This window comes from Sorex araneus, chromosome 10, assembly GCF_027595985.1.
Source record: "Sorex araneus isolate mSorAra2 chromosome 10, mSorAra2.pri, whole genome shotgun sequence".
NCBI classification, from domain to species: Eukaryota; Metazoa; Chordata; class Mammalia; order Eulipotyphla; family Soricidae; genus Sorex; species Sorex araneus.
In genome coordinates, this window is record NC_073311.1 from 49,577,948 (window position 1) to 49,603,099 (window position 25,152).

The 25,152-nt window shown below is 41.6% G+C and overlaps 1 protein-coding gene across 1 annotated transcript; it reads left to right on the forward strand.

The window, feature by feature from the left end:
- Window positions 1-81: 81 nt before the first annotated feature.
- On the forward strand, window positions 82-24,016 carry LOC129399150 (C-type lectin domain family 2 member D-like). Its single transcript, XM_055118439.1, has 6 exons — window positions 82-105; window positions 11,314-11,515; window positions 19,843-19,971; window positions 21,876-22,054; window positions 22,782-22,888; window positions 23,837-24,016. Exons 1-6 carry the CDS (start codon window positions 82-84, stop codon window positions 23,970-23,972), a joined length of 777 nt encoding a protein of 258 aa, XP_054974414.1. The 3' UTR covers window positions 23,973-24,016.
- The last annotated feature ends 1,136 nt before the right edge of the window (window positions 24,017-25,152 follow it).

The window sequence follows — 25,152 nt, forward strand, 5'->3', positions numbered from 1 at the left end:
GGCGGAAACGCTCAGTTCACATTCTGGAGGAATTTCAGTGGGCAGCTGGTGTCCAAAGTAGCTCTTTTGGGCTCCTCGGTCATGCTGGAGCGGCGGCAGCGGCGAGTAGGCGCTTCTGCTCATTTCTTCTCCCCATTTTTGATGGGGTTGGAGGTTTTTTTTCTTGTACAACTCTACTAATGTCTTGTATATCCTGGATACTAACCCTTTTTCTGATGGGCATTGGGTAAATATTTTTTCCCATTCTGTGGGCTCTCTCTATATTTTGGTCACCATTTCTTTTGAAATGTGGATGCTTCTTAGCTTAATGTAGTCCCATTTGTTTATATTTGTTTCCACTTGCTTGATCAGTGGTGTTTCATCCTTAAAATGCCTTTGGCTTCAATGTCATGGAGGGTTCTGCCTACATTTTCCTCCATGTACATTCTGGATTCAGGTCTGATATTAAGGTCTTTAATCCACATTGGCCTGACTTTTGTGCCTAGCATTAGATAGTGGTCAGAGTTTATTTGTTTGCTGGTAAATGTCCAGTTTTCCAAGCACCAGTTATTGAAGAGGCTTTTCTTGTTCCACTTCACAATTCTTGCTCCTTTATCAAAGATTAGGTGACCATATATTTGAGAGCCTGTGACAGAATATTCAATTCTGTTCCATTGCTCTGCGGGTCTGTTTATAGTCAAAACAATGTTGTTCTAATGACTCCTGCTTAGTAGTACAGTTTGAAGTTGGAGAACGTGATTCCACCAATCTTCTTTTTCCCAAGGGTTGTTTTAGTTATTCATGTGAGTTTATTGTTCCATATGAATTTCAGGAGTGTTCTGTCTAGTTCTTTGAAGAATATCATGGGTAACTTTATAGGGACCACATTAAATCTGTATAATGCTTTGGGGTGTATTGCCATTTTGGTCATGTTAATTCTTCCTATCCATGGGCAGGGAATGTTTTCATTTCCTGGTCTCCTCTCTTATTTCTTAGGGAAGTATTATTCTGCCAGACATCTGATGAGCACTATATCTATGAGGGTTGATTTTTGAACCCTCATGTCAGTATGCAACATATAAGAGGTTTATTATTAATATTAATGTTTATTATTATTGGTGTGTTGACAATCTGGATCCAGGTGTGCATGATATCGGCTGTTAATGCTCCCTGACATGTGATATTCCAAGTGCTCTGTAATAAGTCAAGTCCAATCTATAAGATTATCAGTCCAATCCCTCTGGACTGACTCCTTAACAACTGGACTAAATGTGATGCTGAAACATTAAAAAAAAAAAGAAAGCAATGTCAAATGAACCAAAAATAAACTTGGGGACAAGCAAGGCTACATAACCTTTACTGGAACTCAGCCACCATTTTCATTCTCCCGCTATATCGTTATCACCAGTACAGAGAAATACTCTGCGGTCCTGAATAATCAAGACTTTATGGCTTTTAGTGAAAACCCAGGCTTTTGTAAATCTGTGATGTGGGCATGGAAAATTTCCCTCATTTTCCTAGAGATTTCCTCAATGACCCATTGTTGTACTGACCATCACAAAACCATCTCCTTCCATCTGAATGTTAGGTGGGACCCCCTATCCCAAGTTAAGGATCCACTTCCAGGCCCTCTTAGCTTCCCCTATAGGCCTCCTTCAGCAGCCATAACTCAAGCTTCCAGATATTTCCCCTGACATGTGCATTCTGCCAAACTGACTCTACAGCCCATGCCAGCAGGGCCAGTTGCAGAGAAAGAGACAAACACATTAGAGACAAATAAGCAACCAAGGACTGCCCAGGTTTTAGGGTCACCTCGCAGCCATCAGTGGTCTCATAAACAACCGTTTTTTTCAATACAATATCATTCCCCCACCAGGGTTCCCAACATGTGGGTCACTGTTTAAATTGGTAGAGACATTAAGGACACTTGGAAAGTATAGTAACAGTCAATATACATATGAAGAGCAGAGGGTTGCTGGGGTATTTCACAGTCAATCAGCAGGAACCATTAACCATAAAGTCCTGAGAGTTTCCTATTCTATTTTCCACCCATGTTGCTCTCTACATCTAAAAGACCCTACACTGTTTTAATCTACACTTTCCCAGGCTGCACATTTGCAACTTTCATCTGTTCAATTTTTGTACTTTGCTCTTCCCTGCTATTCTATTCTTTCCTGGGTGCACATTTTCACCCACCATATTTTCTTTTGTTTGGTTTTGCTATTGTTTTGAGGTCACACCTGGCTGTGCTCAGGGGTTATTCCTGACTCTGCATTCAGATATTACTACTGATGATGCTTGGGATCCATACAGGATAGTGGGGATTGAATGCAGGTCAGTGGTGTGCAAGACAAGTACCTTACTCGCTGTACTATTGCTCCAGCCCACGCAACCTACTATACCCCATGACATAAGCTGTTTTTCCCAGGGCATTATCACAACTTTGGGATTTTAGTTAAAAGGTTTCTTTCCTGTAGACACACTCAAAGTGACTTTTCTAGTGGCACATACAGCTCAAAACACAGTTTCTTAACTTCCCCACAGTGAATTTGCTAATGGGAACATAGGCTCCATCTATCTGCTTGTCCTAATTCCTATATTTAACTGAGGCCAACCAAATAAAAATTGGACTCATTTTCAGAGGACTCTTCCCGATGTGTCCGAGTTCAGAGACTTTCGATGGGTTTGGGCACACCTGTCATGATAGCTACACTGTCCTCATCACATTCTGTTCTTTAGATGAGAAAAATCACATAGAGCATGTCATTACCATGTAAGTGAGCACAGGGGTGCCATCCTGTTTCTCATAATGTATTCATTAAATTCTCCTTGGCTCCTGCCTTACCTCCTAATCTTAAAAGATGTTCTCTCCAACATTGTATAGTGGGAGGTGTTGGGAGGGGCACACTTGGTGATGCACAAGGGTTACTCCTACCTCGGCTCTCAGGAATCACACCAGGTGATGCTGGGGGTACTATATGGTATGCCAGGTATTGAACTTGTGACAAGCAAAGTAAATTCCCTACCTACATCATTGTCTCTCCAGTCTTCCAATGTTGTATTTGATGTTAAACCAGGTTCAGTCAGAGGTGGAGGGAAAAATAGGGAAGAATAGATTCTCTGAGAATGATTCATATAGAGCAGAATGGTTTCTAGAGGAGTCTCAAATTGAGCCCTTTTGAAACTGTTTAAAAGACTATTCTAAACCTCCATTTTGGTAAATTCCACACTAGACTTAGAAATAAGAAAAAAAGAAGAAATAAGATAACAATTAAAAGTCACATTTTGTGGATAGGAGGTACTTTGTCCTTCAGCAGTTTGCTCCTTTGGGTCTTGGACCCAGTGGATGAAACCTGTACCCCTTCGAATGGAGAAATGATTGTTGCTGACTACCTGGAGAAGCACAATAGGAGCGTCAAGTGAAATGAATTGGTCCTTATAATGTGCTATTGATAATGCAATTCTTTGTGGACTTGCAGGCAATAAACCATGTGTTCACCACTTCAGAGTCCAGAGATCCCTCCTGAAGGAAAATTGAAGGGCTTGCTTCCTAAGGAAGAGACTTGGAGTTCTGTATTTGTAGAATAGCCGGGGAATGGGTGATCTCACTTCTATGTGAATCATAGAATAACTGAATGAGGGAATGCAATGCAATGTATTGAAGTGGAATGCCTAGAACACTCTTAGGGACCCAGATTCTAGGGAGGAGAAGAACAGAGAAGGAAAGAAATTTGGGGGGAAATAAGAGAAGACAGACAGGAAACAATGGTGGAGAGGGGTCAAGAGGACCTACATTGCTGGTATAGAAAGAAAGAAATAGCTAAATATCCAAGTAACAAAGTCGACATACATGAAACCCAAACTTCAACAACTAAACTTGTTGTTGAATGTGCTTGCAGAGGAGGCCAATTTGGGTGGTAGGGTGGGAAGGAATCTGGAAACACTGATGGAGGAAAGTTGACACTGATGGTAGGATTGGGGCTAGAATATGTGTCTAAAATTCAACTGTGAATAGTTTTGTAATACATTGTTATTTATGTATTTGACTTTATTTAAACACCACAGCTTTCAAGGCTGTTCATAACACAACTTTTTCCAGCATTCAATGTTTCAACATCAATCCCACGACCAACGGGACCTTTCTTCCACCATTCCCAGTTTTCCATCCAAACCCTCAGCAGGCACAAAATGGTTTGCTTTTATATTTCTTGTTACAGCAAAATGGCCAAGTGAAATGATAAAAAAATCTCAGTTAAGGAAAATTTATGAAATCTCACAATGGAGTCACTAGTCATTAACATATAACACTCCATGTTTTGTTGAACCTAGGAAAAGGTCAATATCAATTGAAAAATTGAAAATGAAAAAGTCTCATGGTTCCATCTTCAGTGGAAACACATTATTGCTTAATATTAAGAAATAATGAGAAATAGCAGGATGCTTGGGCAGTCTCGGGCCAGGGCCAATATCGGCTCGCGCTCCACTGAGATTCGACCCGGGTGGCCATGCTTTTGCACGGCCGCTTTGCTGTTGAATGACCAAGATCCAGAGGCCAGCTACATTACTTCTGGTCCCAACAAGTGCTTGCAGCCATGTCTCTAGACTGTGAACTAAGTCTTTGCTCCATGCTGCCCCAGGAAGGGAAATGATGCAATTTCCAACATAAATTTCCCTGGACTTAATTACTAAAATACAGAAATCCTAAACTGCTCAGCCGCAGTAGCAGCTGCGCAACTTTATATCTCTTCATTCTCATCAATGTAAAACTAATTATCAAATGCTTCCTTGTCAGTAGGGCCGTATTTCTGGGGGGTAAACTCCAACAAGAATAGTGAGTTCTGTGTTGAAATTCCAACAACAATAGTGAGTTTTGTGTTGAAATATGGAATGTAATCAAGGTAAAGAGAAAATGAAGTGAAATTTATCAGTTATGCAGGCGGGGGTGGGGGTGGAGGGTGGGAGTGATACTGGGGTTTTTTTGGTGATGGAATATGGGCACTGGAGAAAGGACGGGTGTTTGAGCATTGTATAACTGAGACATAAGCCTGAGAACTTTGTAACTTTCCACATGGTGATTCAATAAAATAAATTAAAAAAATAAAATTATAAACTCATTTTTATGAGCCAATGCCCAAATGTGAAATGGATCACTGCAATTTATAGACTTCCATTTGTACTAAATATAAGACCTACAACTTTACTTAGGGTATAGTAGAAGTAATCAATGATAATTTTCTAACTGAAATCAATCTTTAGTTAATTAAATTTAGACTAAAGTTAATCCCAGAGCTCTGGAAAAAGTAGTACTTAGGAAGACTGGGAAGTGGCGTGTATGTATATCCACTATACCATATCTATATGCATTTACTGTGGACAATATTGTTGGCAACAAACAAATTACTATTTGTGAATTTGCAATCTGGGAATTTTCCCAGGTAAAATCTGAGGTCAATCCTCCTATGAATAAGACAAATAGACCCAAAAGACACCTCACTCCAGATTGGTAGTTGTCAGGTTTAATACATAGGAGACTTGTCTGCGTTAGCCACAGATAAAATTTCTGCACTGCTTAAGTAGTCTCAAAGTTTATATATAGACTTTCACAAGTTGAGTGATGTGATGTCAATAATTTATCACTCTCTAAAGACTGAGTCTTGAAATGGCTTTGACTGTGGAAACTGAACAGAACACACATTCCAGGAAAGGGAGAGAGTGAGAAGACTCCCACAGCTCAAGGAAGGTCAACCAACAATCATGTTTCCTTGATGACTCTCTCCAAAGGTATTCTTAAAGGAAGAATAAATCAAACAACAAAGGGAAGAAGGAAGAAGCCTATTTGTCCATTTAACATGAGAACTTGCTGTTTGATAAAACTTGAGTGGAGCTAGAACAGATCATGATAAAAAAAAATAGCCAGAGGTAGAAGACAAACACCAGGTGGTCTTATGCAACAGGTAAAGAAACAAATGAGAGTGATAGACAGTACATAAAGAAAACAAGCCTTTGAACTTTTAATTTAGAATGAGATAGGACCCAGGGAGAAAAGGAAGAGGAGAACTAAAAATGGCATTAGGCCATGTAGAAGGTCCAGGGAATTCTGGAGGTGCCAGAGCAGAGATAGTTCTGCACACAACGAGTGTAACTTAAATACCATGGTGCCTCGAATAAAAATAAAACATAAATTATTGTCTTCCAAAATGCCATCTGCTTTGCATTATCACTATCTGTTAAAGCATTTTTTTCCAGAGGTTAAAAGAATCCCCCTACACCCCCTAAACCCCAGTCCCCAAACCCACTGGTCTGAGACCAATTTCTGTGGTTCCTGTGTTGGTGATATATACTAAAGCTGAAGGCTATGCCCACTAGGCAAATGCCATTGTAAACAAATCTTCAGCTATGAAATCCCATTGTCCAACAAAAACACAAGAAATTCTCATAGAAATAGGCTGAACCCTATAGAGGTCCTGTCTACCTTATGAGACCAGGGCAACCCCTAAGCCAGAAATCCCTCAGCCAGGGACACCCACACCCCCAGTATCCTTCTGGAAATAGATCAAATCTGGCCTAATTTTCTAGCCACACCTCCCCATCGCCACCCCCACCCCAAGCCTCCTCTCAGTTTCCTCTTATGGGAGGTAGAGCATTTCTGAGAGCAACTGGAAAGGGAAATATCTGCCGTCCTTGTTAGAAGGATTCAGTTTTATGTTTTGAGATGTGAAGTCTCATAAGGGAAGCAAGACATCAAGTCTGATCAGTGAGTTGATATGTCTGGCTAGAGGCCGGATGGACTTCTCACCCACAGGAGTGTCCTGTTTCCCTTAATCTGACAATATGTACACAGACTCTGGACCTGGACTTTGCCCTGACCATGGGTCTCAGCTTTTGTTCCTGGCGAGTACGTGGTTGGAAGCACCTCAGAGAGGGAAAGTTCAAGACTCAAGGTACTTGCCTCGCACATGCCACTCACAGCTCCCCTTAGTGATGCCCAAGAAGCAACTGAGAGCAGCACCAGAGTCAAGAGCACTGTGAATGTGACTTCCTTCCCCCAACCCTCATTCCCCTCCCCATACACTCATACACACACAAACCCCAAAACAGGAAAAGGGCATCCCAGAGAACAGGGTTCTGCCCTTTTAAAGCACCATTCCCCCACCCCACCCCCACTCAAACCCTTGGCCTTCCCTGGAATGGGAAACTATGAACTCCGCAAACCTCTAAACACCATTTCCCCAAACTGACAGGGTACAATTAAGGCAGGTATTCTATTTTTCTTTAGTTAAGGAAAACAGATTTCAAGGGGCCAGAGAGATATTGCATCTTTCTGCAATATCTTGTATCAAGCTGGCACAGCTTGATATCACACATGGTCCCAAGTCTCACCAGGAATTATCCCTGAGCATAACCACATGTTCACAGAAACAAAATCAAACATTCTTTGTGACATCTGAACCATTTGGTGGTCTGAGTGATACTATAGCAAGTAAGACACTTTCATTTAATGTGCCAGCAAGGGGTGTGATCCTGGCAATTCATATGGTTCCTATTTCCACCAGGAGTGAACCTTGAACATAGAGCCTGGAATAAGCCCTGAGCATAGGTGGTTATGGATGGAAGGAAGGAAGGAAGGAAAGAAGGAAGGAAGGAAGGAAAGAAGGAAGGAAGGAAGGAAGGAAGGAAGGAAGGAAGGAAGGAAGGAAGGAAGGAAGGAAGGAAGGAAGGAAGGAAGGAAGGAAGAAAGGAAGGAAGGAAGGAATGCTTTGAAAAGAAGATCTGTGAGTGGCCTCAGGAGAGAAGGAGATTAAGTTGGCTGGAGAAGAGTGACCTAGGGCTGAGTGTGCCTTGGAGGTTGGATCACTCTCTCAGTAGCCCCAGAATCTGTAGTCCTCGATATGACCCACCCAGTCTGATATGGCAGCTCGCTGCTGCCTGGGTACTGGCTGCTCTGCTCAGGGCTCAAGGAGTCGATAGGGCCAGTGCAGGCTGAGCTGAGTCAAGGCCCAGGAGAACCTGCCTTTTCCCTGCCTTCCATGTTAACAAATGCTTACCCAGGTTCAGTGAAAAGTGTCATTGGAGATTGCAGACAGAGGAGATAGGAGAATAAAGGGCATCTTGAGGGCCTGGAAAATAGAGTGGGGCCTGTTTACTAGCTGTACATTCCTAGGATTGGTCATTCATAGGTGGGGCCATGTGTAGGTGGGACCACTCCAAGGTAGGGCTCTTATGCTGTCCTTAGGATACAGGCACCTGTTAATCCTCTGGGACAGGGAAGGAACAGCAGAGAGCCAGCCCTTCGAGGTTGCTAGAAGAAAAGCAGGCTCCCTTAACTGATGTTCCACTCTCCGAGAGAAAGTGGAGATCGCAGTTAAGAGAAGCCAGCTAGACCTTTCATCTGCCTTAAGAACTGCCAAGTGGAGGTTTTGACCTTCTAAATGGTAGGTGGATGCCTGTTTTTTTATGATAGGGCTATAGGACTAGGATTCTAAAAACAAAGGAACAGATAAAAAGAGACCTTGAGTCTGGCAACACCTACTGCTCTTGTGCTGTGTGTATTACCCCAGGGATCCTAAATGATGCAGGAGTGGTGATGGTGGGTCTTTGTGCTGGTCCATGGTTCCCAAGTTTCTTCAGTATTTTCTTTTTCTTTTTTCTTTTTAGGTTACACCCAGCGATGCTCAGGAGTTACTCCTGGTTTTTCACTCAGGAATTACTCCTGGTGGTGCTTGGGGAACCATATTGGACTCCAAGGATTGAACCCAGGTTGGCCGTGTGCAAGACAAACACTCTAACCACTGTAATATCACACCGGCTCTCCTCAGTAATTTCAAGAATGAAAATACTGAGTAATGAAATGCTCAGACTCAGAATTAGAAAGTAGAAAAGCTTATTGGCAAGTAGAAGAGAGAGTAAAAGTAACTCCCCATGGCCGGAGGTGCAGGGGAAATCTTAGTATAGGGTTAAGTTAACTGTGGCTCTTTCTGTTGGAGGTTGTCTGTGTTACAGAGAATACAGTGAAGTTAAATGTAAGCATTTGTTGTGAAGGCCCCTTTAATAAAAATTGGGTTCTGCATTTCTTATCAATGGACAAGAATGCTAGAGAGAATGCAAAGGTCCAGCAGATCCTTGCCTGGCCTTTGCCTTGGGTTTTGCCCATCATCTTAGTCTCCAGGTGAGCCTAAGCTCTGGGGAATAATTTTTTTGTCTTACAATTGTTAACTCCCTGAGTATCTCTCCTGCACGGGCAGAGCCTGGCAAGCTATCCATGGCATATTCGATATGTCAAAAACAGTAATGATAGGTCTCATTCCCCTCACTCTGAGAGAGCCTCCAATCATTGAGAAAGGTGAGTAAGGAGAGGCTGCTATAATCTCAGGGCTAAGAGGAATAGATATTACTGGTGCCTGCTCTAGTAAATCGACAAACAACGGGATGACATGGGTACAGTGTACTCTCTGTTTATCAGAAAAAGTTCAGGAATTTGCAGGAAGTCAAAAATGTAGGATGGAACAGTCAAAAATGGGTCTGCTCACAACAACTGACAAGGCTAAACTGAGGCTTCCTGTCTCATTAGAAGGGGATGACTTCCTCTGGGTAGTCTTCATTCTTTAAGGTTGTGTTACAGTTTCTCCTGAAGCCCGTAAAGTCTCTGTCACGTTCAACTCCAAATACTTAATGACATGGAAAATTGGAGGAGGCCTGTATCGGGCATTTTCCAGGAGGCTGATCTCAGGAGTGTCTGCTTTGTCTCTGAGCTGGGATTTTTCAACTCCTAGAATTCCCTTGGCGTCTCCCTTTTCAGCTGTATGCAAAACTGGAGGACAGTGAATAGGGCCCTTGTGTGTTCCCCACCTGCTCACAAAGGATCACTGCCCCCTGCAGGATGCCCAAGATCTTGAAAAGGATTTTGTAAACACAATTTTAAACGTGTGTGTGTGTGTGTGTGTGTGTGTGTGTCTTCAGTTGATTCAGACAGGAAAGTAAATATTGTCTCTTTTCAGTTCTGACCAGAGACGGTAAACTGTGAAGTTGGCTTTTTTTAAGGTAAAAGCAACTCACATTTTAAAACCATAAAATGTTCATCAGCTTTATTTTGTTTCCAACCTGCCTGCTTAATTTGGTACTATCATCCCTCTCTCTTCTGGGTCTGATGTATTCAGGAAAGGCTTGGAAAATATTAATGTTCTAACTTTATTCTAATTTACAGGAAGTGTATAAAAACAGAATTCCAGTTTAAATGAAAATAAACGGTTTCAGGTCCAGAGTGATAGTATGTTGGGTTGGAAATTTACTTTGCAGGTGACTGATCTGGGTTCAATCCTTGGCATCCCATATGGTGCCCTGAGCACCTCTAGGACTAATTCCTGAGTGAAGAGCCAGGAATAACTGCTGAGTATTGCCAGTGTGACCCAAAAACCAAAAGAGAAAGAGAGAGACAGAGAGAGGGGGATAGAGAGAGAGCAGAGAGAGGGAGGGGAAGAGAGAGGGAGTGAGTGTTAGGGGTGGCAGATCTCTGCCCGGGGGAGGCTCGGAGAAACAAAAGAACAAAACCAAGACAACTCCTTCTGCAAAAGCATGGGGTTTATTCAAGCCAATATAGCTATATTGGGACCTTCAACTGTGCCTGAATAGCGTGGCATAGCCGAAGGCCCCCAAACTCAAAAAGCAGAGAGCTGTTTTTATACCCTTTTGGGGGAGAAAAGAAAATCTCACATATCAAAGGGAATCAACATTTGTTGACTGTTAACTGTTTCCCTGCAAATGTTTGCTTACAGTTCTTAGGGCAGTTTGTTGACCCATTTGGTGAGTTTCCTGCCCAGGTAGGTCTCGAAAACATCTTTCAAAGTAGCTAAACAGTTACAAAGGCAAATTTAACCCTTAACCTGCCCTCCTCTTCATGAGAAAGGGAGGGAAAGAGAGAGGAAGGGAGAGAAGGAGGGAGAGAGAGGGAAGAGGGAGAGAGAGAAAGAGAGAGAGGGAGGGAGAGAAAGAGAGGGGGAGGTAGAGAACGCAGGAGAGAGGGAGGGAGAGAGAGGAAAAGGAGAGAAAGAGGGAGGGAGAGAGAGATGGTGTGGCAAGAGAGTGAGAAAGAGAGTGAGAATGAGAATGAGAATAGACTATTTCAATTTTCTTTAAATGCCACACACTAGGAAGTGAAACGGAAACGTAATTTGACCCGAGCAAGGACTCAGCCAATGAACAGGCTGCTGCACTATAGCCAGTTTCTCTCCTCAGGGAGTTACCCTGTTCTTCTCAGATATAGTCCATTTTCTTCAGGATTGTTACAATTTTAGTCTCCAGATCTCATTTTAGCAAGTCTACTCTTTTTCTCTAAAGCAGATGGTTGTACTGGCGGCACAGCCTAATTTGAGGGAGACCCCGATATTTGATCCCTTAATTCAAGTTCCTTCCCTGCAGGATGCAGCTGCTGTCGACAAAGAGGAGACAATGGTGGTGGAGGACTCACCAAAAGAAATGCAGAAATGTTGTTACTTACCGGAACATCACAGATGCTTGCTTTTCAGTGGAAAGGAACAATTTGGTAATGTAAAGTTGTTGCAAAGAACAAAAACATGGAGTGGGGGTTGGGCCAACAGTGGGAGAAGGAGAGGGAGAGGAGAGGGAGAGGGAAACAGAGAGGGCTCTTTTGTATCCTAGAGGGACAGCAAACTAATACCATGTATTTCATAATATGTGAACTAATATATTTGCCTGTCAAAACCGGTTCTTAGGGGGTCTAAATATTTTCTAACTTATTAATAGACAGTGGAAGGCAGAGGGTTGGTCTTTTGAAATTAGGAATGATAGGCTGAACCTAGCCATTACCAAATAACTTAGCATTTAAAACTTTTTAAACTTTTTTTTATGGTACCACAGACCAAATTGAGAAACTCACACATATAAAGCACACCCTCTACTATTGAGCTATATTCCCCTTACCTGTTTTAGGTTTAGAGCAAATTTGACTTGAAAGATGAAGAACATAATGATGTGTGCTTGTTTTCCAGTCTGAAAGGAATGGTATGTTTTACTGAAATTCTAGCTGTTGAAAAGCACATTTCTTTCTTTTTTCTTTCTCCACTCTCCCTGAATTTTATTCTTTTTTTTTAGGGGGGTGACATACACCATTGTATTCCCATAAAATAGGGTTTGTATTTAATCACAACTTAATTAAAAATGATATTGTTTATCAATTAAGATAAAGTTTCACTAACTAAAGCAATTTGACCAATTAGGATGTCATACTTATTAAATTAAACTGACTGGTAAGAATGTTTCACATGAGAAAAGTGAATTTTGAACTGTTTTTGGATTATGAAACGAACATTTATATTAGAAAAATATTTAGTTCGTTTCTTTGTTCTTTTGAGAGGTAGAGGCTGATGCCATATTCCCAACTAGAAATCCAGTGGTTATGGTGTCAGAGTGCAATATAGGTGGCATATGGCTTTGAAGGAGATTGGGAGAGGACAGTCCTGGTGGGAGAAGAGAAATAAGAGAGGAGTGGAGCATGATGCTGGGGGAGACATTCGATTCAGGGAAATAAAGGAGAAAAGAAAGGGAGGTTTTGGGAGATCTTCTCCGACTAGAACTGAGGTCAAAACTTTTGTGATACCAAGAGATCCATGTGAAAAGCATTAGTTGAAGGAAAGTGAGCAGGAACTTTATTTTAAGTATGATTTTAACTTCATTACAGTGACTTGGAATCACGAGGGGAAGAGAGCATGAGGGGGGTCCTATGGGTCTTATTCCAGCAGCAAACTGCTTTTTGCTGATTCTCAAAATGAACTATTAAAGGCAGATATGCCCAGTATCAGTGCTTTAATGCTTTTCGAAACTTGGGGGTAACCCATAGTTTAGGGGTCTGTGTGGAGGAGAGAAGGCTGATTGTTGACAATTGCTCAACAAACTTTGAGCAAACAATTGTGACCATGATTCATTCTTCCTTTTGCTTGGTGCTGGGTGACATTTTCTTTTTCCCCACCAGAATTTAGACTGTTGCCAGATTTTAGTGCTAAAGAATAAAGGTTTTATGTTTCTATGCAGGTTTTTGAGTAAAGTTAGGCTTTATTTCTCCTGTATGAATACCAAACATAGGGTTGATTTTTATATCAAGATGTGATATCATGCTAAGGTTAGCACATGCTAGTTTGTATTTACTGCACCAAACGGCAAAGCTGCCTTTACGGAGTGGCTGGCTGTACCATCTTATCTTTCCAACATCAGTGCACGAGAATTTCAATTCTCCACTTGGTTCTTTATTTTGTTTTCTCTCTTAATAGGCAGATAGAGGAAACTCAGATTTTAATTAGCATTTCTTCAATTCATGCTATCTTGAGCACATTTTTATGCGCTAATTTATCCTTTATGCATCTTCAATTTTATATTAAGATACACAAACTGGGTGATTCAAAACTCATGTTCAGCTTGTGTATTTCTCTTATTTTGAGTTTTTTTTGTTTTTAATATAGTCTAGATATAGGTTTTCACCACATCTTTATCAACAGTGTGCTTATTCTCCAGACTAGTAGCTCTAAACCTGCTTGTAGCTTTTGATTGGAATCTTCCTACTAATGAGTGACAGGAAGCATTTTCATGTACCTGATGGCCATCTGCATGTCCTTGAGACTCTGGGGAACTAATCCCTGACCTGACAGAGGAGGCATTTGTCTCATTGCTGATCTTCACACCTGACTTTTCTACTTTTTCCTGTTTCTTTCCATCTTCCTGAACTCCTTTGCGTATAGCTGTCGGATTTTCTATGGGTGAGATTCTATTTCTTTTATTTCAGACCCTCTTTGATTCATGGTAATAGCTTATGGGTCATGACCTTTTGTTAAAGGGATTGGCAATAGGGAAATTGTTCTGTAGCAGAAGTGGGCAGTAGATTTTTTTTAATTTTTTTTTAAATTTTACATTATTTATTATACTTCTTTTTAAAATTTTTTTTAATTTTATTTTTTAAGTAGTGAGTCACCGTGAGGGTACAGATACAAATTTTTGTGCTTGTGTTTCCCTCATACAGTGTTCATGAGCCCATCCCTCCACCAGTGTCCATTCTCCACCACCAATGAACCCAGTATCCCTCCCACCCCCCAATCCCATCCCCCATTACTGCACCCTGCCTCTGTGGCAGGGCATTTCATTTTGTTCTCTCTCTCCTTTTGGGTGTTGTGGTTTGCAACAGGGGTATTGAGTGGGAATTGTGTTCAGTCTTTAGTCTACTTTCAGCATGTATCTCCCTTCCCACACGAGCTCTCCAATCACATTTTACTTTACCCTTCTCTATCTGGGCTGCCTTTCCCCCAGCATGTGAGGCCACCTTCCAAGACATGGAACCCATCTCCTGCTATTATATACTACTATTCTTGGGTGTTAGTCTCCTACTCTGTTGTTTTATATCCCAGAGATGAGTGCAATCTTTCTATGTCTGTGCCTCTCTTTCTGACTCATTTCACTTAGCATGATACTTTCCATGCTGATCCACCTGTATGCAAGTTTCATAACTTAAACTTTCTAGCAGCTGCATAGTATTCCATTGTGTAGATGTACCAGTTTCTTTAACCAGTCATCTGTTCTTGGGCACTAGGGTTTTTTCCAGATTTTTTTCTGTTCTCATTTCTTCCTGTATTTTCTTAGTGGTCCTTCCCACGGTTGTGTTCATATCCTCCCTTAGTTTATTGGTTTTTCATTCCATAGTTGTGTTCATATCCTCCCTTAGTTTATTGGTTGTCTGTTCCATGGTTCCTTTGAGTTCCTCAACCATGTTCACAATTTCTTCTCTGAATTCTTTATCTGAGAGGAGGTTGTATTTGTGGGCGACCTCTATTGAGGCTTCTGGAATCCCTTCATTTTCTCTTTGTGGTGTTTTTTTTCGATGTTTCTTCATGTTGTTTTGGAATGATAGAGGAGAAACCTTCCGATTCTCTATCTCTATTCCCTCTTGCTACAGGAGGGGATTCTAGGTGAGCTAAATCGATAATGGTATTCTTTGCCCCCTTGTAAAATAGTTCCTTACATTACTGCGCTCTTCCTAGTTTGTGTAGGGTATCTAGTCACGGCTTGAGGCTATGATCTCTTCATGAGGGCTTTGTGTACTTTCTTGTATTCCTGAGACTTTTTGTGGAATTGGGAATTTAGTGCATTGTGGTCTGAAAAGATGGTTGATACAATTTCTATTTTTCAGTTCTATTGAGGTATGTTTTTTGGCCCAGTACATGGTCTATTTTGTAAAATGTTCCATGTACACTGGAAAAGAATGTGTATTCTTTCTTTGTGGGGTGTAAAGTCCTATATAGGTCTATTAGACCTCTCTCTTCAATTTCTTTCTTCAGAGTCAGTGTTTCCTTGCTGAGTTTTGCTCTTGTCGATCTACCCAGTGGTGATAATGCAGTGTTGAAGTCTCCAACTACTTTTGTGCTGCTAGTGATGTCCTCTTTAAAGTCTGTTAGGAGTTGTTTTAAGTATTTAGCCAGTCGTTCATTAGGTGCGTATACGTTCAAGAGTGTGATTTCTTCCTGTTGTATATATCACTTGATGAATAGAAAATGACCGTCACTGTCCCTTCTAATCTTTTTCAGCCTGAAATCTATGTTGTTAGATACTAGTATGGCCACCCCAGCTTTCTTGAGGGAGTTGTTTGCCTGCAGGATTGTTCTCCATCCTTTGACTTTGAGTCTGTGTTTGCTCTGACTGTTCCGGTTTGCTTCTTGCAGGCAACAGAATGTGGGTTTAGTTTCTGGATCCATTTTGCACTCTGTGTTTCTTAATAGGTGCATTTAGGCCATTGACATTGAGAGAGATTATTGTCATGGGGTTTTGTGTCATTTTTCTGTGGGGTTTGTTGTTCTTGTAGGGTTTTTTGTTGTCTTACAATAGCCACTTTAGTCCTTCTTTTAAGTTTGGTTTTGAGCCTATGAAGTTCCTGAGCTGTTGTTTATCGGTGAAGTAGTGTATGGTTCCTTCGAGTTTGAGTGAAAGTTTAGCCGGATAAAGTATTCTTGGTGAGGCGTTCATTTCATTGAGTTTTTTCACTATGTCCCACCATTGTCACTGGGCTCGGAGGGTTTCCTCTAATAGGTCTGCTGTAAATCTAAGGGGTGCTCCTTTGTATGTGATTTCCTTCTTTGACCTTGCTGCTCTTAGAATTGTGTCTCTATCCACAGCATCTATCATTGTGACTATAATATGCTTGAAGTTTTTTTTATTCAGGTCTCTTTTTGCTGGTACTCTACGGGCTCCTTGGATCTGAATGCCTGCCTTCTCCAGTTCTGGGAATTTCTTAGCAATGATGTCTTTAACTGTGCTTTTTTCATTGGGGTTATTTCCCTGTGCCTCTGGTGCTCCAATGATCCTTATGTTGTTCCTCTTGAGGTCATCCCCTAGGACTGTGATTCGCTCTAGAGCCATTTTGAGGTCTTTTGCCATTGTTTGTTGCTGTCTGTAAGCTTTGTGCAGCTCATCTTCAAGCTCACTGATTCTGTCTTCAGCTGTAGCCATTCTACTGTTGAGGGCTCCTGCTGAGATTTTTAATTCATCTACTGATTCCTTTATCTGTGTGACTTCTGTTCGTAGCTTTGAAATTTCTGCTCTCAATTCTTCCTGCATTTTCTTGGTGTTTCGTTCCGATGCTTCATTTATATCCTGCCTTAATTTGTTGGATGTCTGTTCCATGGTTGCTTGGGGTACATCAACTCTCCTCAAGATTTCCTCTGACCCTCTGTGCCTAAAGACTTATTCCATAGGCCTTCTAACCGATTTTGGCATCCAGAGCAGCTTCTTACAGAAATGCACTGGGACTGTGAGCTGGGCTACAACTCCACGCTGCCCGGGGATGGATCTTTCCTGTCCATCCTGTTTTTCTGCACTGAAAATGGCGGCGGCAGCAATATCCACGCGGTGAGAGCCACCTTCTAAGACTCCTAACCCAGAGGTTTTTACACTTTGGGGCTCCTAGGCAATCATGGGAAGTGGGTTTTACCGGCATGCCCTTGGCCCAGATAAATTCGGAGCTGCTGAGAGCGAAACGAACCCTCTGCGCCTAAAGACTTTGATTCCAGAGGCCTAACACATTTTGGCATCCAGAGCAGCTTCTTACAGCAATTCACTGGGACTGTGAGCTGGGCTATGGAATTTCTGGCTGAATTTTCCCTGGATTTTATACAGAAATCCAAGACTGTGCGGCCGCGGCAGCAGCTGCGCAACTTAACATCTCTTAGTTGTCAGCAATGTGAAACGGTTCCTTTTTAGCAGGTCTGACTTTGGGGGGAAACTCCAAACAATAACAGTGAGTTTTTTGTTGAAATATTGAAGGTAATCAAAGTAGCAGCCATTTTTGGCTCCTTCCCAGCCACAACCAGGGCCACGGCCACGGCCCCAGAGGCCAGAGGCTTGACTGGCCCACAGGGCCCCTGGCAAAGGCACAGCCCCACGGGCAGAGAGGAAAGGCGTGTCAGGAGGGGGAGCTGGGCTGGAAGCCCCCCACCCCCACGCTCGTGGCAATGGACACAGCAGCAGTGGCCCGGGACCCTGACAAGGAAGAAACTGCCCCAGGGGGCGTCCTGATTCGGAAGGAAAGTCCAGGTCTGGCTGCCCAGCCAGGGAGACATTCCTGAGCCCGGGCCCACCCGCAGTCAGAAGTGAAGGTGAGGGTGGGCGTGGCCTGCCAATCGGGGCGGGGCCTGAGGCTCAGGGCGGTTCCTCTGGGGCGGGGCCAGCAGCTGGGCGGGGCGGCTCAGTGCAGCGCCTGGTCCAGCTCGTACTTCTCGCAGAAGCGGCTGGTGAAGAGGAAGCAGGTGAGGTGCTCCATCCAGGGCCAGTTGATGGGGTAGACGTAGAGCCAGATAACGAGCAAGGCGAAAAGGCCAGCGAAGACCAGCAAGGACACCAGGATGAGGGTGCGCTTGCGGTACTTGTCGCCGGTGCCGAAGGTGATGTAGGGCAGGAAGGCGAAGGCCAGCAGCAGGCCACTGAGGAAGCCGAAGATGTGGGCGATGTTGTCGATCCAGGGTAGCAGGCCAGAGACGAAGAGGAAGAGCATGATGACCGACAGGTTCAGAAAGGCCTTCCAGGGCCGCTCCAGCCACTTTAGTCACTGGCTTTAAATATATTTTTCTATCTTTACACTGTCTGTCAAGTATAAAACAGATTTTAAGGTATAATAAAATTCCTGAAAGTAAACTCTAATAAACAGTTTGGACTCAATGTTTATGATTACACAAGCCATAGTTTTGATTATTAGGCTACTAGTTATAGAGCATTTCATTTAAAAAAAAAAAAGTAGCAGCCATTTCTCTAGACTGTGAACTAAGCAATAGCCCCACACCAGCCGAGAAGAGGAAATATCCCTCTTTCCCGGTTGTTTCCCATTTTCGGGGAGAAAGATGACGTGGCGTCCACCATACTATGAGGCGCAGGAAGGGGAATGAGGGGAAAAAAAAGGAAAAAGGAAAAAAACAGAGTTATGTACTTGAAGCAGTGGGGCTACATATCTCTTCATTCTAAGCAATGGAAAACTAATTATCAAATGCTTCCTTGGTAGTAGGGCTGTCTTTCTTGGGGGGAAACTCCAACAACAATAGTGAGTTTTGTGTTGAAATATGGAACGTAATCAAAGTAAAGAGATAATGATTCATCAGTTATGCAGTTGGGCGTGCGGGGGCGGGGGCAGGAGGTATACTGGGGTCTTTGGTGGTGGAATATGGGCACTGGTGAAGGAATGGGTGTTTTAATATTGTATAACTGAGACATAAACTTGAGAACTTTGTAACTTTCCACATGGTGATTCAATAAAAAATAAATAAATAAATAAATATAAAATAAAATTATAGAACAAGTGTGAAAAATATAACATTTCCTCTCTGAATTCTTTATCTAAAAGGTCGTATATGGGGGCTGGAGCAATAGCACAGCGGGTATGGCATTTGCCTTGCACTCCACCGACCTGGGTTCAATTCTCAGTATCCCATATGGTCCCCTGAGCACCGCCAGGGGTGATTCCTGAGCGCAGAGCCAGGAATAATCCCTGTGCATTGCTGGGTGTGACCCAAAAAGCATAAAAACAAAACAAGACAAAACAAAACAAACAAATAAAAAAAAACAAATAAAAGATCATATATGTGAGTAGCCCCTGTTGAGGTTTCTGGAGTCTTTTCTTCATTCTCTCTTTGTCAAGGCGATTTTCGCTGTTTCTTCATATTGTTATGGAAGTACAGAGTTGGAACTTTCTAGTTGTCTATCCCTAGTCTATCTTGCTGCGGTGTGTGGGCTCTGGATGTGCTAAATTGATGATGGTAGCCTTGTTTCTAGTCTAGAGTTCTTCCTTACTCTCAGGCACTCTCCTGATTTATGTGGGGCCTCTACTGAAGGCGTAATGCTATGTTCTCTTTACTAAGGTTTGGTGCAGCTTCCATTGTTCACTGATAGTTTTTTTGATGTTAGAATAAGCTAATGGTCTATTTCACTTTGAGTGATTGAGATGGCCAGGGTGTTTTTCAAAGAAACAGAGTGTACATATTATGCTAAAGTGAAAAATAGTAACTGTGACCTGCCACCAATCTGGCAGCAGGCCAAGCCCCTTTTTGAGAGCACACTCCAGAGATACAGGCCACAACCCCAGTAACCTCCTGGGTCTGGGAGAGCCATTTGGGGCCTGGGAGGCGGGGCTTGGGGTGGGCAATTACCTGGAGACAGGGGCGGAGTTAAGGAGCATGCAGAGAGGCACGTGAAGGGAGACAAGGGCTGGGAACGCTGGGGCAGTTGGGCGCCCAGTGTGAGCTGTCCGGGCCAGGAGGGAAGTAGATTTTTTAATGAACTTGTTTTCCTCATAAAGCTTTCAGGAGAATGATATTATGATACTTTACTTTAAAGGTGCTCAAAACCAAGAAAAATGTAGAACAACTCAACCTTCTGAAACTCTTCACAGACATGCTTTCTGCTTCATCACTATGATTTTGATCATAGTAATAATAGTGGTTCCACTTTCTGTTACTTTGACAGGTAAGTTACTTGTTCTTCAAATTCTATCATGTCCTCCATACATTAATATGGTCATAAATATTCCTTTAAGTCCTGTTTTATGCCAGGCACCATGCAAAGTGTCCAGAGCATATTGGTGAATGAAATACAAAAATTCCTTATTTTCATTTATATTCCAGAAGAGAGATGTAGCTGTCATAATAGATTAAGATAGGGGGTAGGGAAACAAGCTGCAATGCACGTAGAAGTGACACATACTCTTCAGCGGGAATCTCTCCCATTCTGTAAACTTTTGAAGGACATGAAGGAAGCATGCTGATGCATGGGGAAAGCTCTTCAGGCACATTAAACATTAGAGCAAATTCCCAAAGAAGGAATATCTCTAGTGCTTTGATTAAGAGCAAGGAGATTGTTGGGGCTAGAGCAAGGTGAGACCAAGGAAGAAGCATGGGATGGATCGAGGAGGCAATAGCCTTGGGAGTCACTTACAGACTGGGTTAAACTTTGATTAGAGCTGGGAAGGTCAGGAAAAGAAGAGTTATAAAGAGGGATTTCATGGCTCTGAAACTTTTATTGCAGAATGATCATTTTTTACTTTGCTGTTAAGGAGTGATTGTTGGAAGAGAGGGGGAGAATACTCAGGTGATATTGTAAAAATTTAGGTGAAAGATTATGATAATTTAGACCTGGAGGGAGAGGTGGGGGTGTGATCAGGTTCTGCATACTTTTGAATGTTGGAGCCACAGTATTTTATAATAGTGGAAGGTTGGCAAAAGGAGGCTTAAATATAACTTTAAAGATTTTCTTCTGAGCCATGGCAAGAAATGAGTTAACATCCTAGACAAGAGAAAGGCTTAAGGATTTTATCCTTGGAACTGTTTCTTACATAGAAAATGTCCAAAAGTACAGATAAAGATGCTTCACAACAATCTGTTTGTATGTACAATTGGCAATTATTAAATGAATCACTAGTATTAATAAATAACTATTTTGTCTATTCTGATTTTACTATCTATCTTGTCAAGGCCTTTTCACCCAAATCTATCCAAACCCCATAGAACATTATTTTAGAGGAAGCAGTGTTACTGACCTTGACAGCAATATACTTTCTACTCTCTAATCTAATTTTCCTAAGGATAAGGATTGAGAAATTTTTAAAGAATTGTCTTTCTTTGAATATGAGATAATTAAAGTCATCATTGATATTTAATATTTTGATACCATTTTTTTCTTAGCTGGCCCTTCAAGAATTAATGTAGTTTTAGTAGCAAAAGAAGAATAATATTATCAAAGTATAAAATGAGAATATTTTATTCTTCCTATACTCTGTTCCAAAATATTGATTGTTTCAGAACATTTAACAAGAACCCCAAATATTTTATTCATATTTAAAATCAGTACATATAAAGCAAAAATGTAAAAAGCCCTATATTGTATTTTGGTTACCAGAATAATATTTGGGTTGCTGTATTATGTACACAAAAGTGTTTTGTTGCTCCCGAGAGTGTACCATAGTAAAGTTCAGTATATAAATGATGGCAAGAGGAAGAGGTGTTAATATTGAAGAAAATGTAAGAAAGTAGAGTCTGTAGCTTTTTCTAGGAAAGCACACTAGAAAAATCTTATATTTACCTTTTGGAGAAATTTGAACCATTTATAAAAGTATCACAAAGATTATGCTTTATAAATTTATTTTTCTGAAGTCATTAATGCCTACATGTCCCTACAAAACTGAGGCTCACAGGTACCCCTATCAGGGGATTGTGACTATTGTACTTTAGATATGATTGTCAATCATGAATTAGGAAATTAATGAATACCAGTCTATAGCTTTAACAGTGATCTTAGGATAGTAAGAAGAAAAATAGATTAAAAGGATGAGAAAATGTATTTACTATATTTTGTTGTGATTATCCAAATTTTAGTAAGAAAAGAAAGAACAGTCTCAGAAGTGCCTGTGCAACTCGCCTGCCCACTGCCGTGGATTGGATTTGGAAACAAGTGCTTTTATTTTTCTGAAGAAACAGAGAACTGGACATTCAGCAGGACTGTCTGTGACTCATTGGGAGCTCATCTTGTTCAGATTGACACCTCAGAGGAACTCGTAAGAATTGGACACCAGGGAGACAGTACAAGAGTGAGAGCACGTGCCTGTCACATGCAGGGCCCTGAGTTCAGCCGCCAGCACCACATGCCCGGCACCGCAGGGCCCACGTGTCACCCTGCTTGCCCTGGCACTGCCTGTGCACACCGGGCTGAGCTTGGCAGAAATTGGCTCTGTCCAATTTCTCCCAATGCCACAGAGTCTTGTCCACACTAAAAGAAAAAAACTGTTTGGGGATCAAATTTTCTATTGAATAAGGATCCCCCGCAAAGAGGGTTGGGAGCTGCACAGGGCTAATGCTGAAAGACCAGGATGTCCTTGAGTCAGTCTGGAAGCATGGGACACAGAAAATTTTCTGATGTGTCTTGAACCCAGTGAGACATGTTAGATATGTTCTCCCATGTAATCCTCATTGTTGACCTAGAAGCTTAGATGTACTGTTCCCTGTGTGCATAAAATTATTGTACTCACGTAATTTTTCATTCAAAATGTGGGAGTGACAGTGTTCAAGATATACTAAAGCAGTAGGCACAAAGTGAGACTTTGATTCTTTTAAACAAATATGCTTAGGAGCAGAGACATAGAATAATGACTCAAGCTGAAAAATGGGGTAGATAATTCTTCATTTATATTGTGCTATCATCCCAAATAGAAGACTGTAGGAAAGACAGACTCGGGAGCAGTAAGGGAGAAAGATGCATGTTTTCACTTTTTATGTTTATAATAGATTTTCCTGAGAAGATACAAAGGCCCCGGTGACCATTGGATAGGCCTTCACAGGGAACCACCAAGTCAATCTTGGAAATGGATAAATACTACTAGTGACAACATGGTGTATGTATTGTGACTTATTTTCCTTTGCTATGACGACTTAGGGTGTTTATAAGACAATGATTTTAATATAGAAAACCTATAATACTGTATAAGAATTTGAAATTGTTTCTATGCCTTTCCACTTACTAACCAGTTCCTTGAAAACTCAATTAACTGTGATTTTAGTTGAAGTATTTAATATAATGATGCCATATGTATATGTTCTTTTACTTTAATACCCCGATTCAGATATTTTTCTGGTGGAATACTGATTTAAAAGGTAGAAAGAACTGCTGGTATGCAGTGGGAAAGGGGTGGGGTGAGAGTTCTAAAATCCTAGAAAGTCACTGATGATTTGATCCCCATAAAAACCTTCAAAAATCTATTTTTCAGTTGTTACATCTGTTCACAAAAGTAAGGAATAATGGTTCAAAGAGGACCTGTGGAAATCTCTCTGAGAGATTTACCAGCAGAAACTGTAGTTCCTTGTGTTCATGACAGTTCAATAAGGTCATCGGGAATGTATTGAATATAAGGGCCTGATCACTTCTATCAAAATAAAGCTCTTTAGCACATTGCTAATGACTATTTTTACTTCATGCATTTATGAAGCAGTTCGTGAGAGGACTGAGAATGATTTTCACTGATACAACTTATGGCAAAATATATAAAGTGACTAGATCAACAATATAACTAGATTTGGATCAGATGAATAATACAGTGGTGGTGTTCAAGCATGTGTCATGAAATTGTAAAAAGAGCTAAATATAAAAACAGTGTTTATTACTAAGAAGTCACATAAGTGGCAGATTATTTTTTACTTCTATTGAAAAAAGTGGCTTGAGCGAATTGATGATCAACGGGATGACAGTGATACAGTGATTGAAAAAAGTGGAGTAGAGATATTACAGATGACATCAGAGGAAGGAATGAAAGATGCTCAGTGTATGAATAATTGTTTTGTTTTAGGTTTCAGGTCAGCGGAACTGGGGAATGTGCCTACTTGAATGACAACGGCGTGAGCAGTGCCAGGATTTACTCAGACAAAAAATGGATTTGTAGCAAACCCAATGTCTCCACCTGTCCAATTGCTTCAAACTCATGAGCAGAAAAGCTGCATTGTGCTTGTTATCTACAGTTGCTGAATGCTTTTCTAAAAGTGTTGGCCTAAACATGTGTAATATCAGTTGACAGCAGAGATGAAAACTGAGTCAGGAATCGCAGGGAGACTTCCCCCACCAAAATGAAACAGAGATTTGGGATTACATGATTCTAAATTAAATCAACCTTTAGGTAGGAGTTAATACTTGTAACTTGAACCCAGAGAAAAATTCAGTATCACGAACTCCACTTCTAAATTATACATAAAACTTTCCCTGCATAGACTGTTATTTTCCTTAAAAAAAAAACTGTGCATAAAAATGTCTATTTGCAAAACAGAAAAATTCTTTTTAAAACCTCATAAGAAAAACCTAAGTGATTTTGTAATTTAAAATATATTGATTTCCCTTTCTGCTGTTCTACGAACTCGACCCCGGCGGCAATTGAACTACTTTGGACACGAGCAGCTCCCAGAGAGGCCTCCAGACTGGGATGGGAGCCCCTGGCCCATGGGCCACCAGCGGGGCAGGGTTTCTCTCTCCAGGCTTCTCCATCTGAGCACCACAAAAGGGAAGTAAAAGCTTGCAGGGATGCAATTACTGGCAGAATTTTCCCAGGACTTCATACAAAAAAAACAAAATCGCGCGGCCGCAATAGCGGCCGTGCAACCTATTATATCTTTATTGTCAACAATGTGAAAGGGTTCCTTTTTTGCAGGTCTGACTGTGGGGGGTAACTCCAAACTATAATACTGAGTTTTTTGTTGGAATATTGAGGGTAATCAAAGTAGCAGCCATTTCTCTAGGCTGTAAACTAAGCCATAGCCCCAGGCTGGCTGAATAGAGGAAATATCCTCCTTTCTCGGTTCTTTTCCCTTTTCTGGGAGTAACACAGTGTGGCGTCCACCATATTATGAAGTCTATTAAGCAGGCACAAACTTAGAGGCGCGGGAATGGGAGGGAAGAAAAAATTATGTATTTGGAACAGTGGGACACTTGGGGAGTCTCGGGCCGATACCAGCGCATGCTCCGCCGAGATTCGACCCAGGTGGCCACACTTTTGTGCGGCCGCATTGCTGCAGATCAACCAAAATCTGGAGGAACTACTTTTGGTTCCAGAAACTGCTTGCAGTCATGTCTCTAGACTGTGAACTAAGCCATAGCCCCATGCTGGCCGAGGATGAG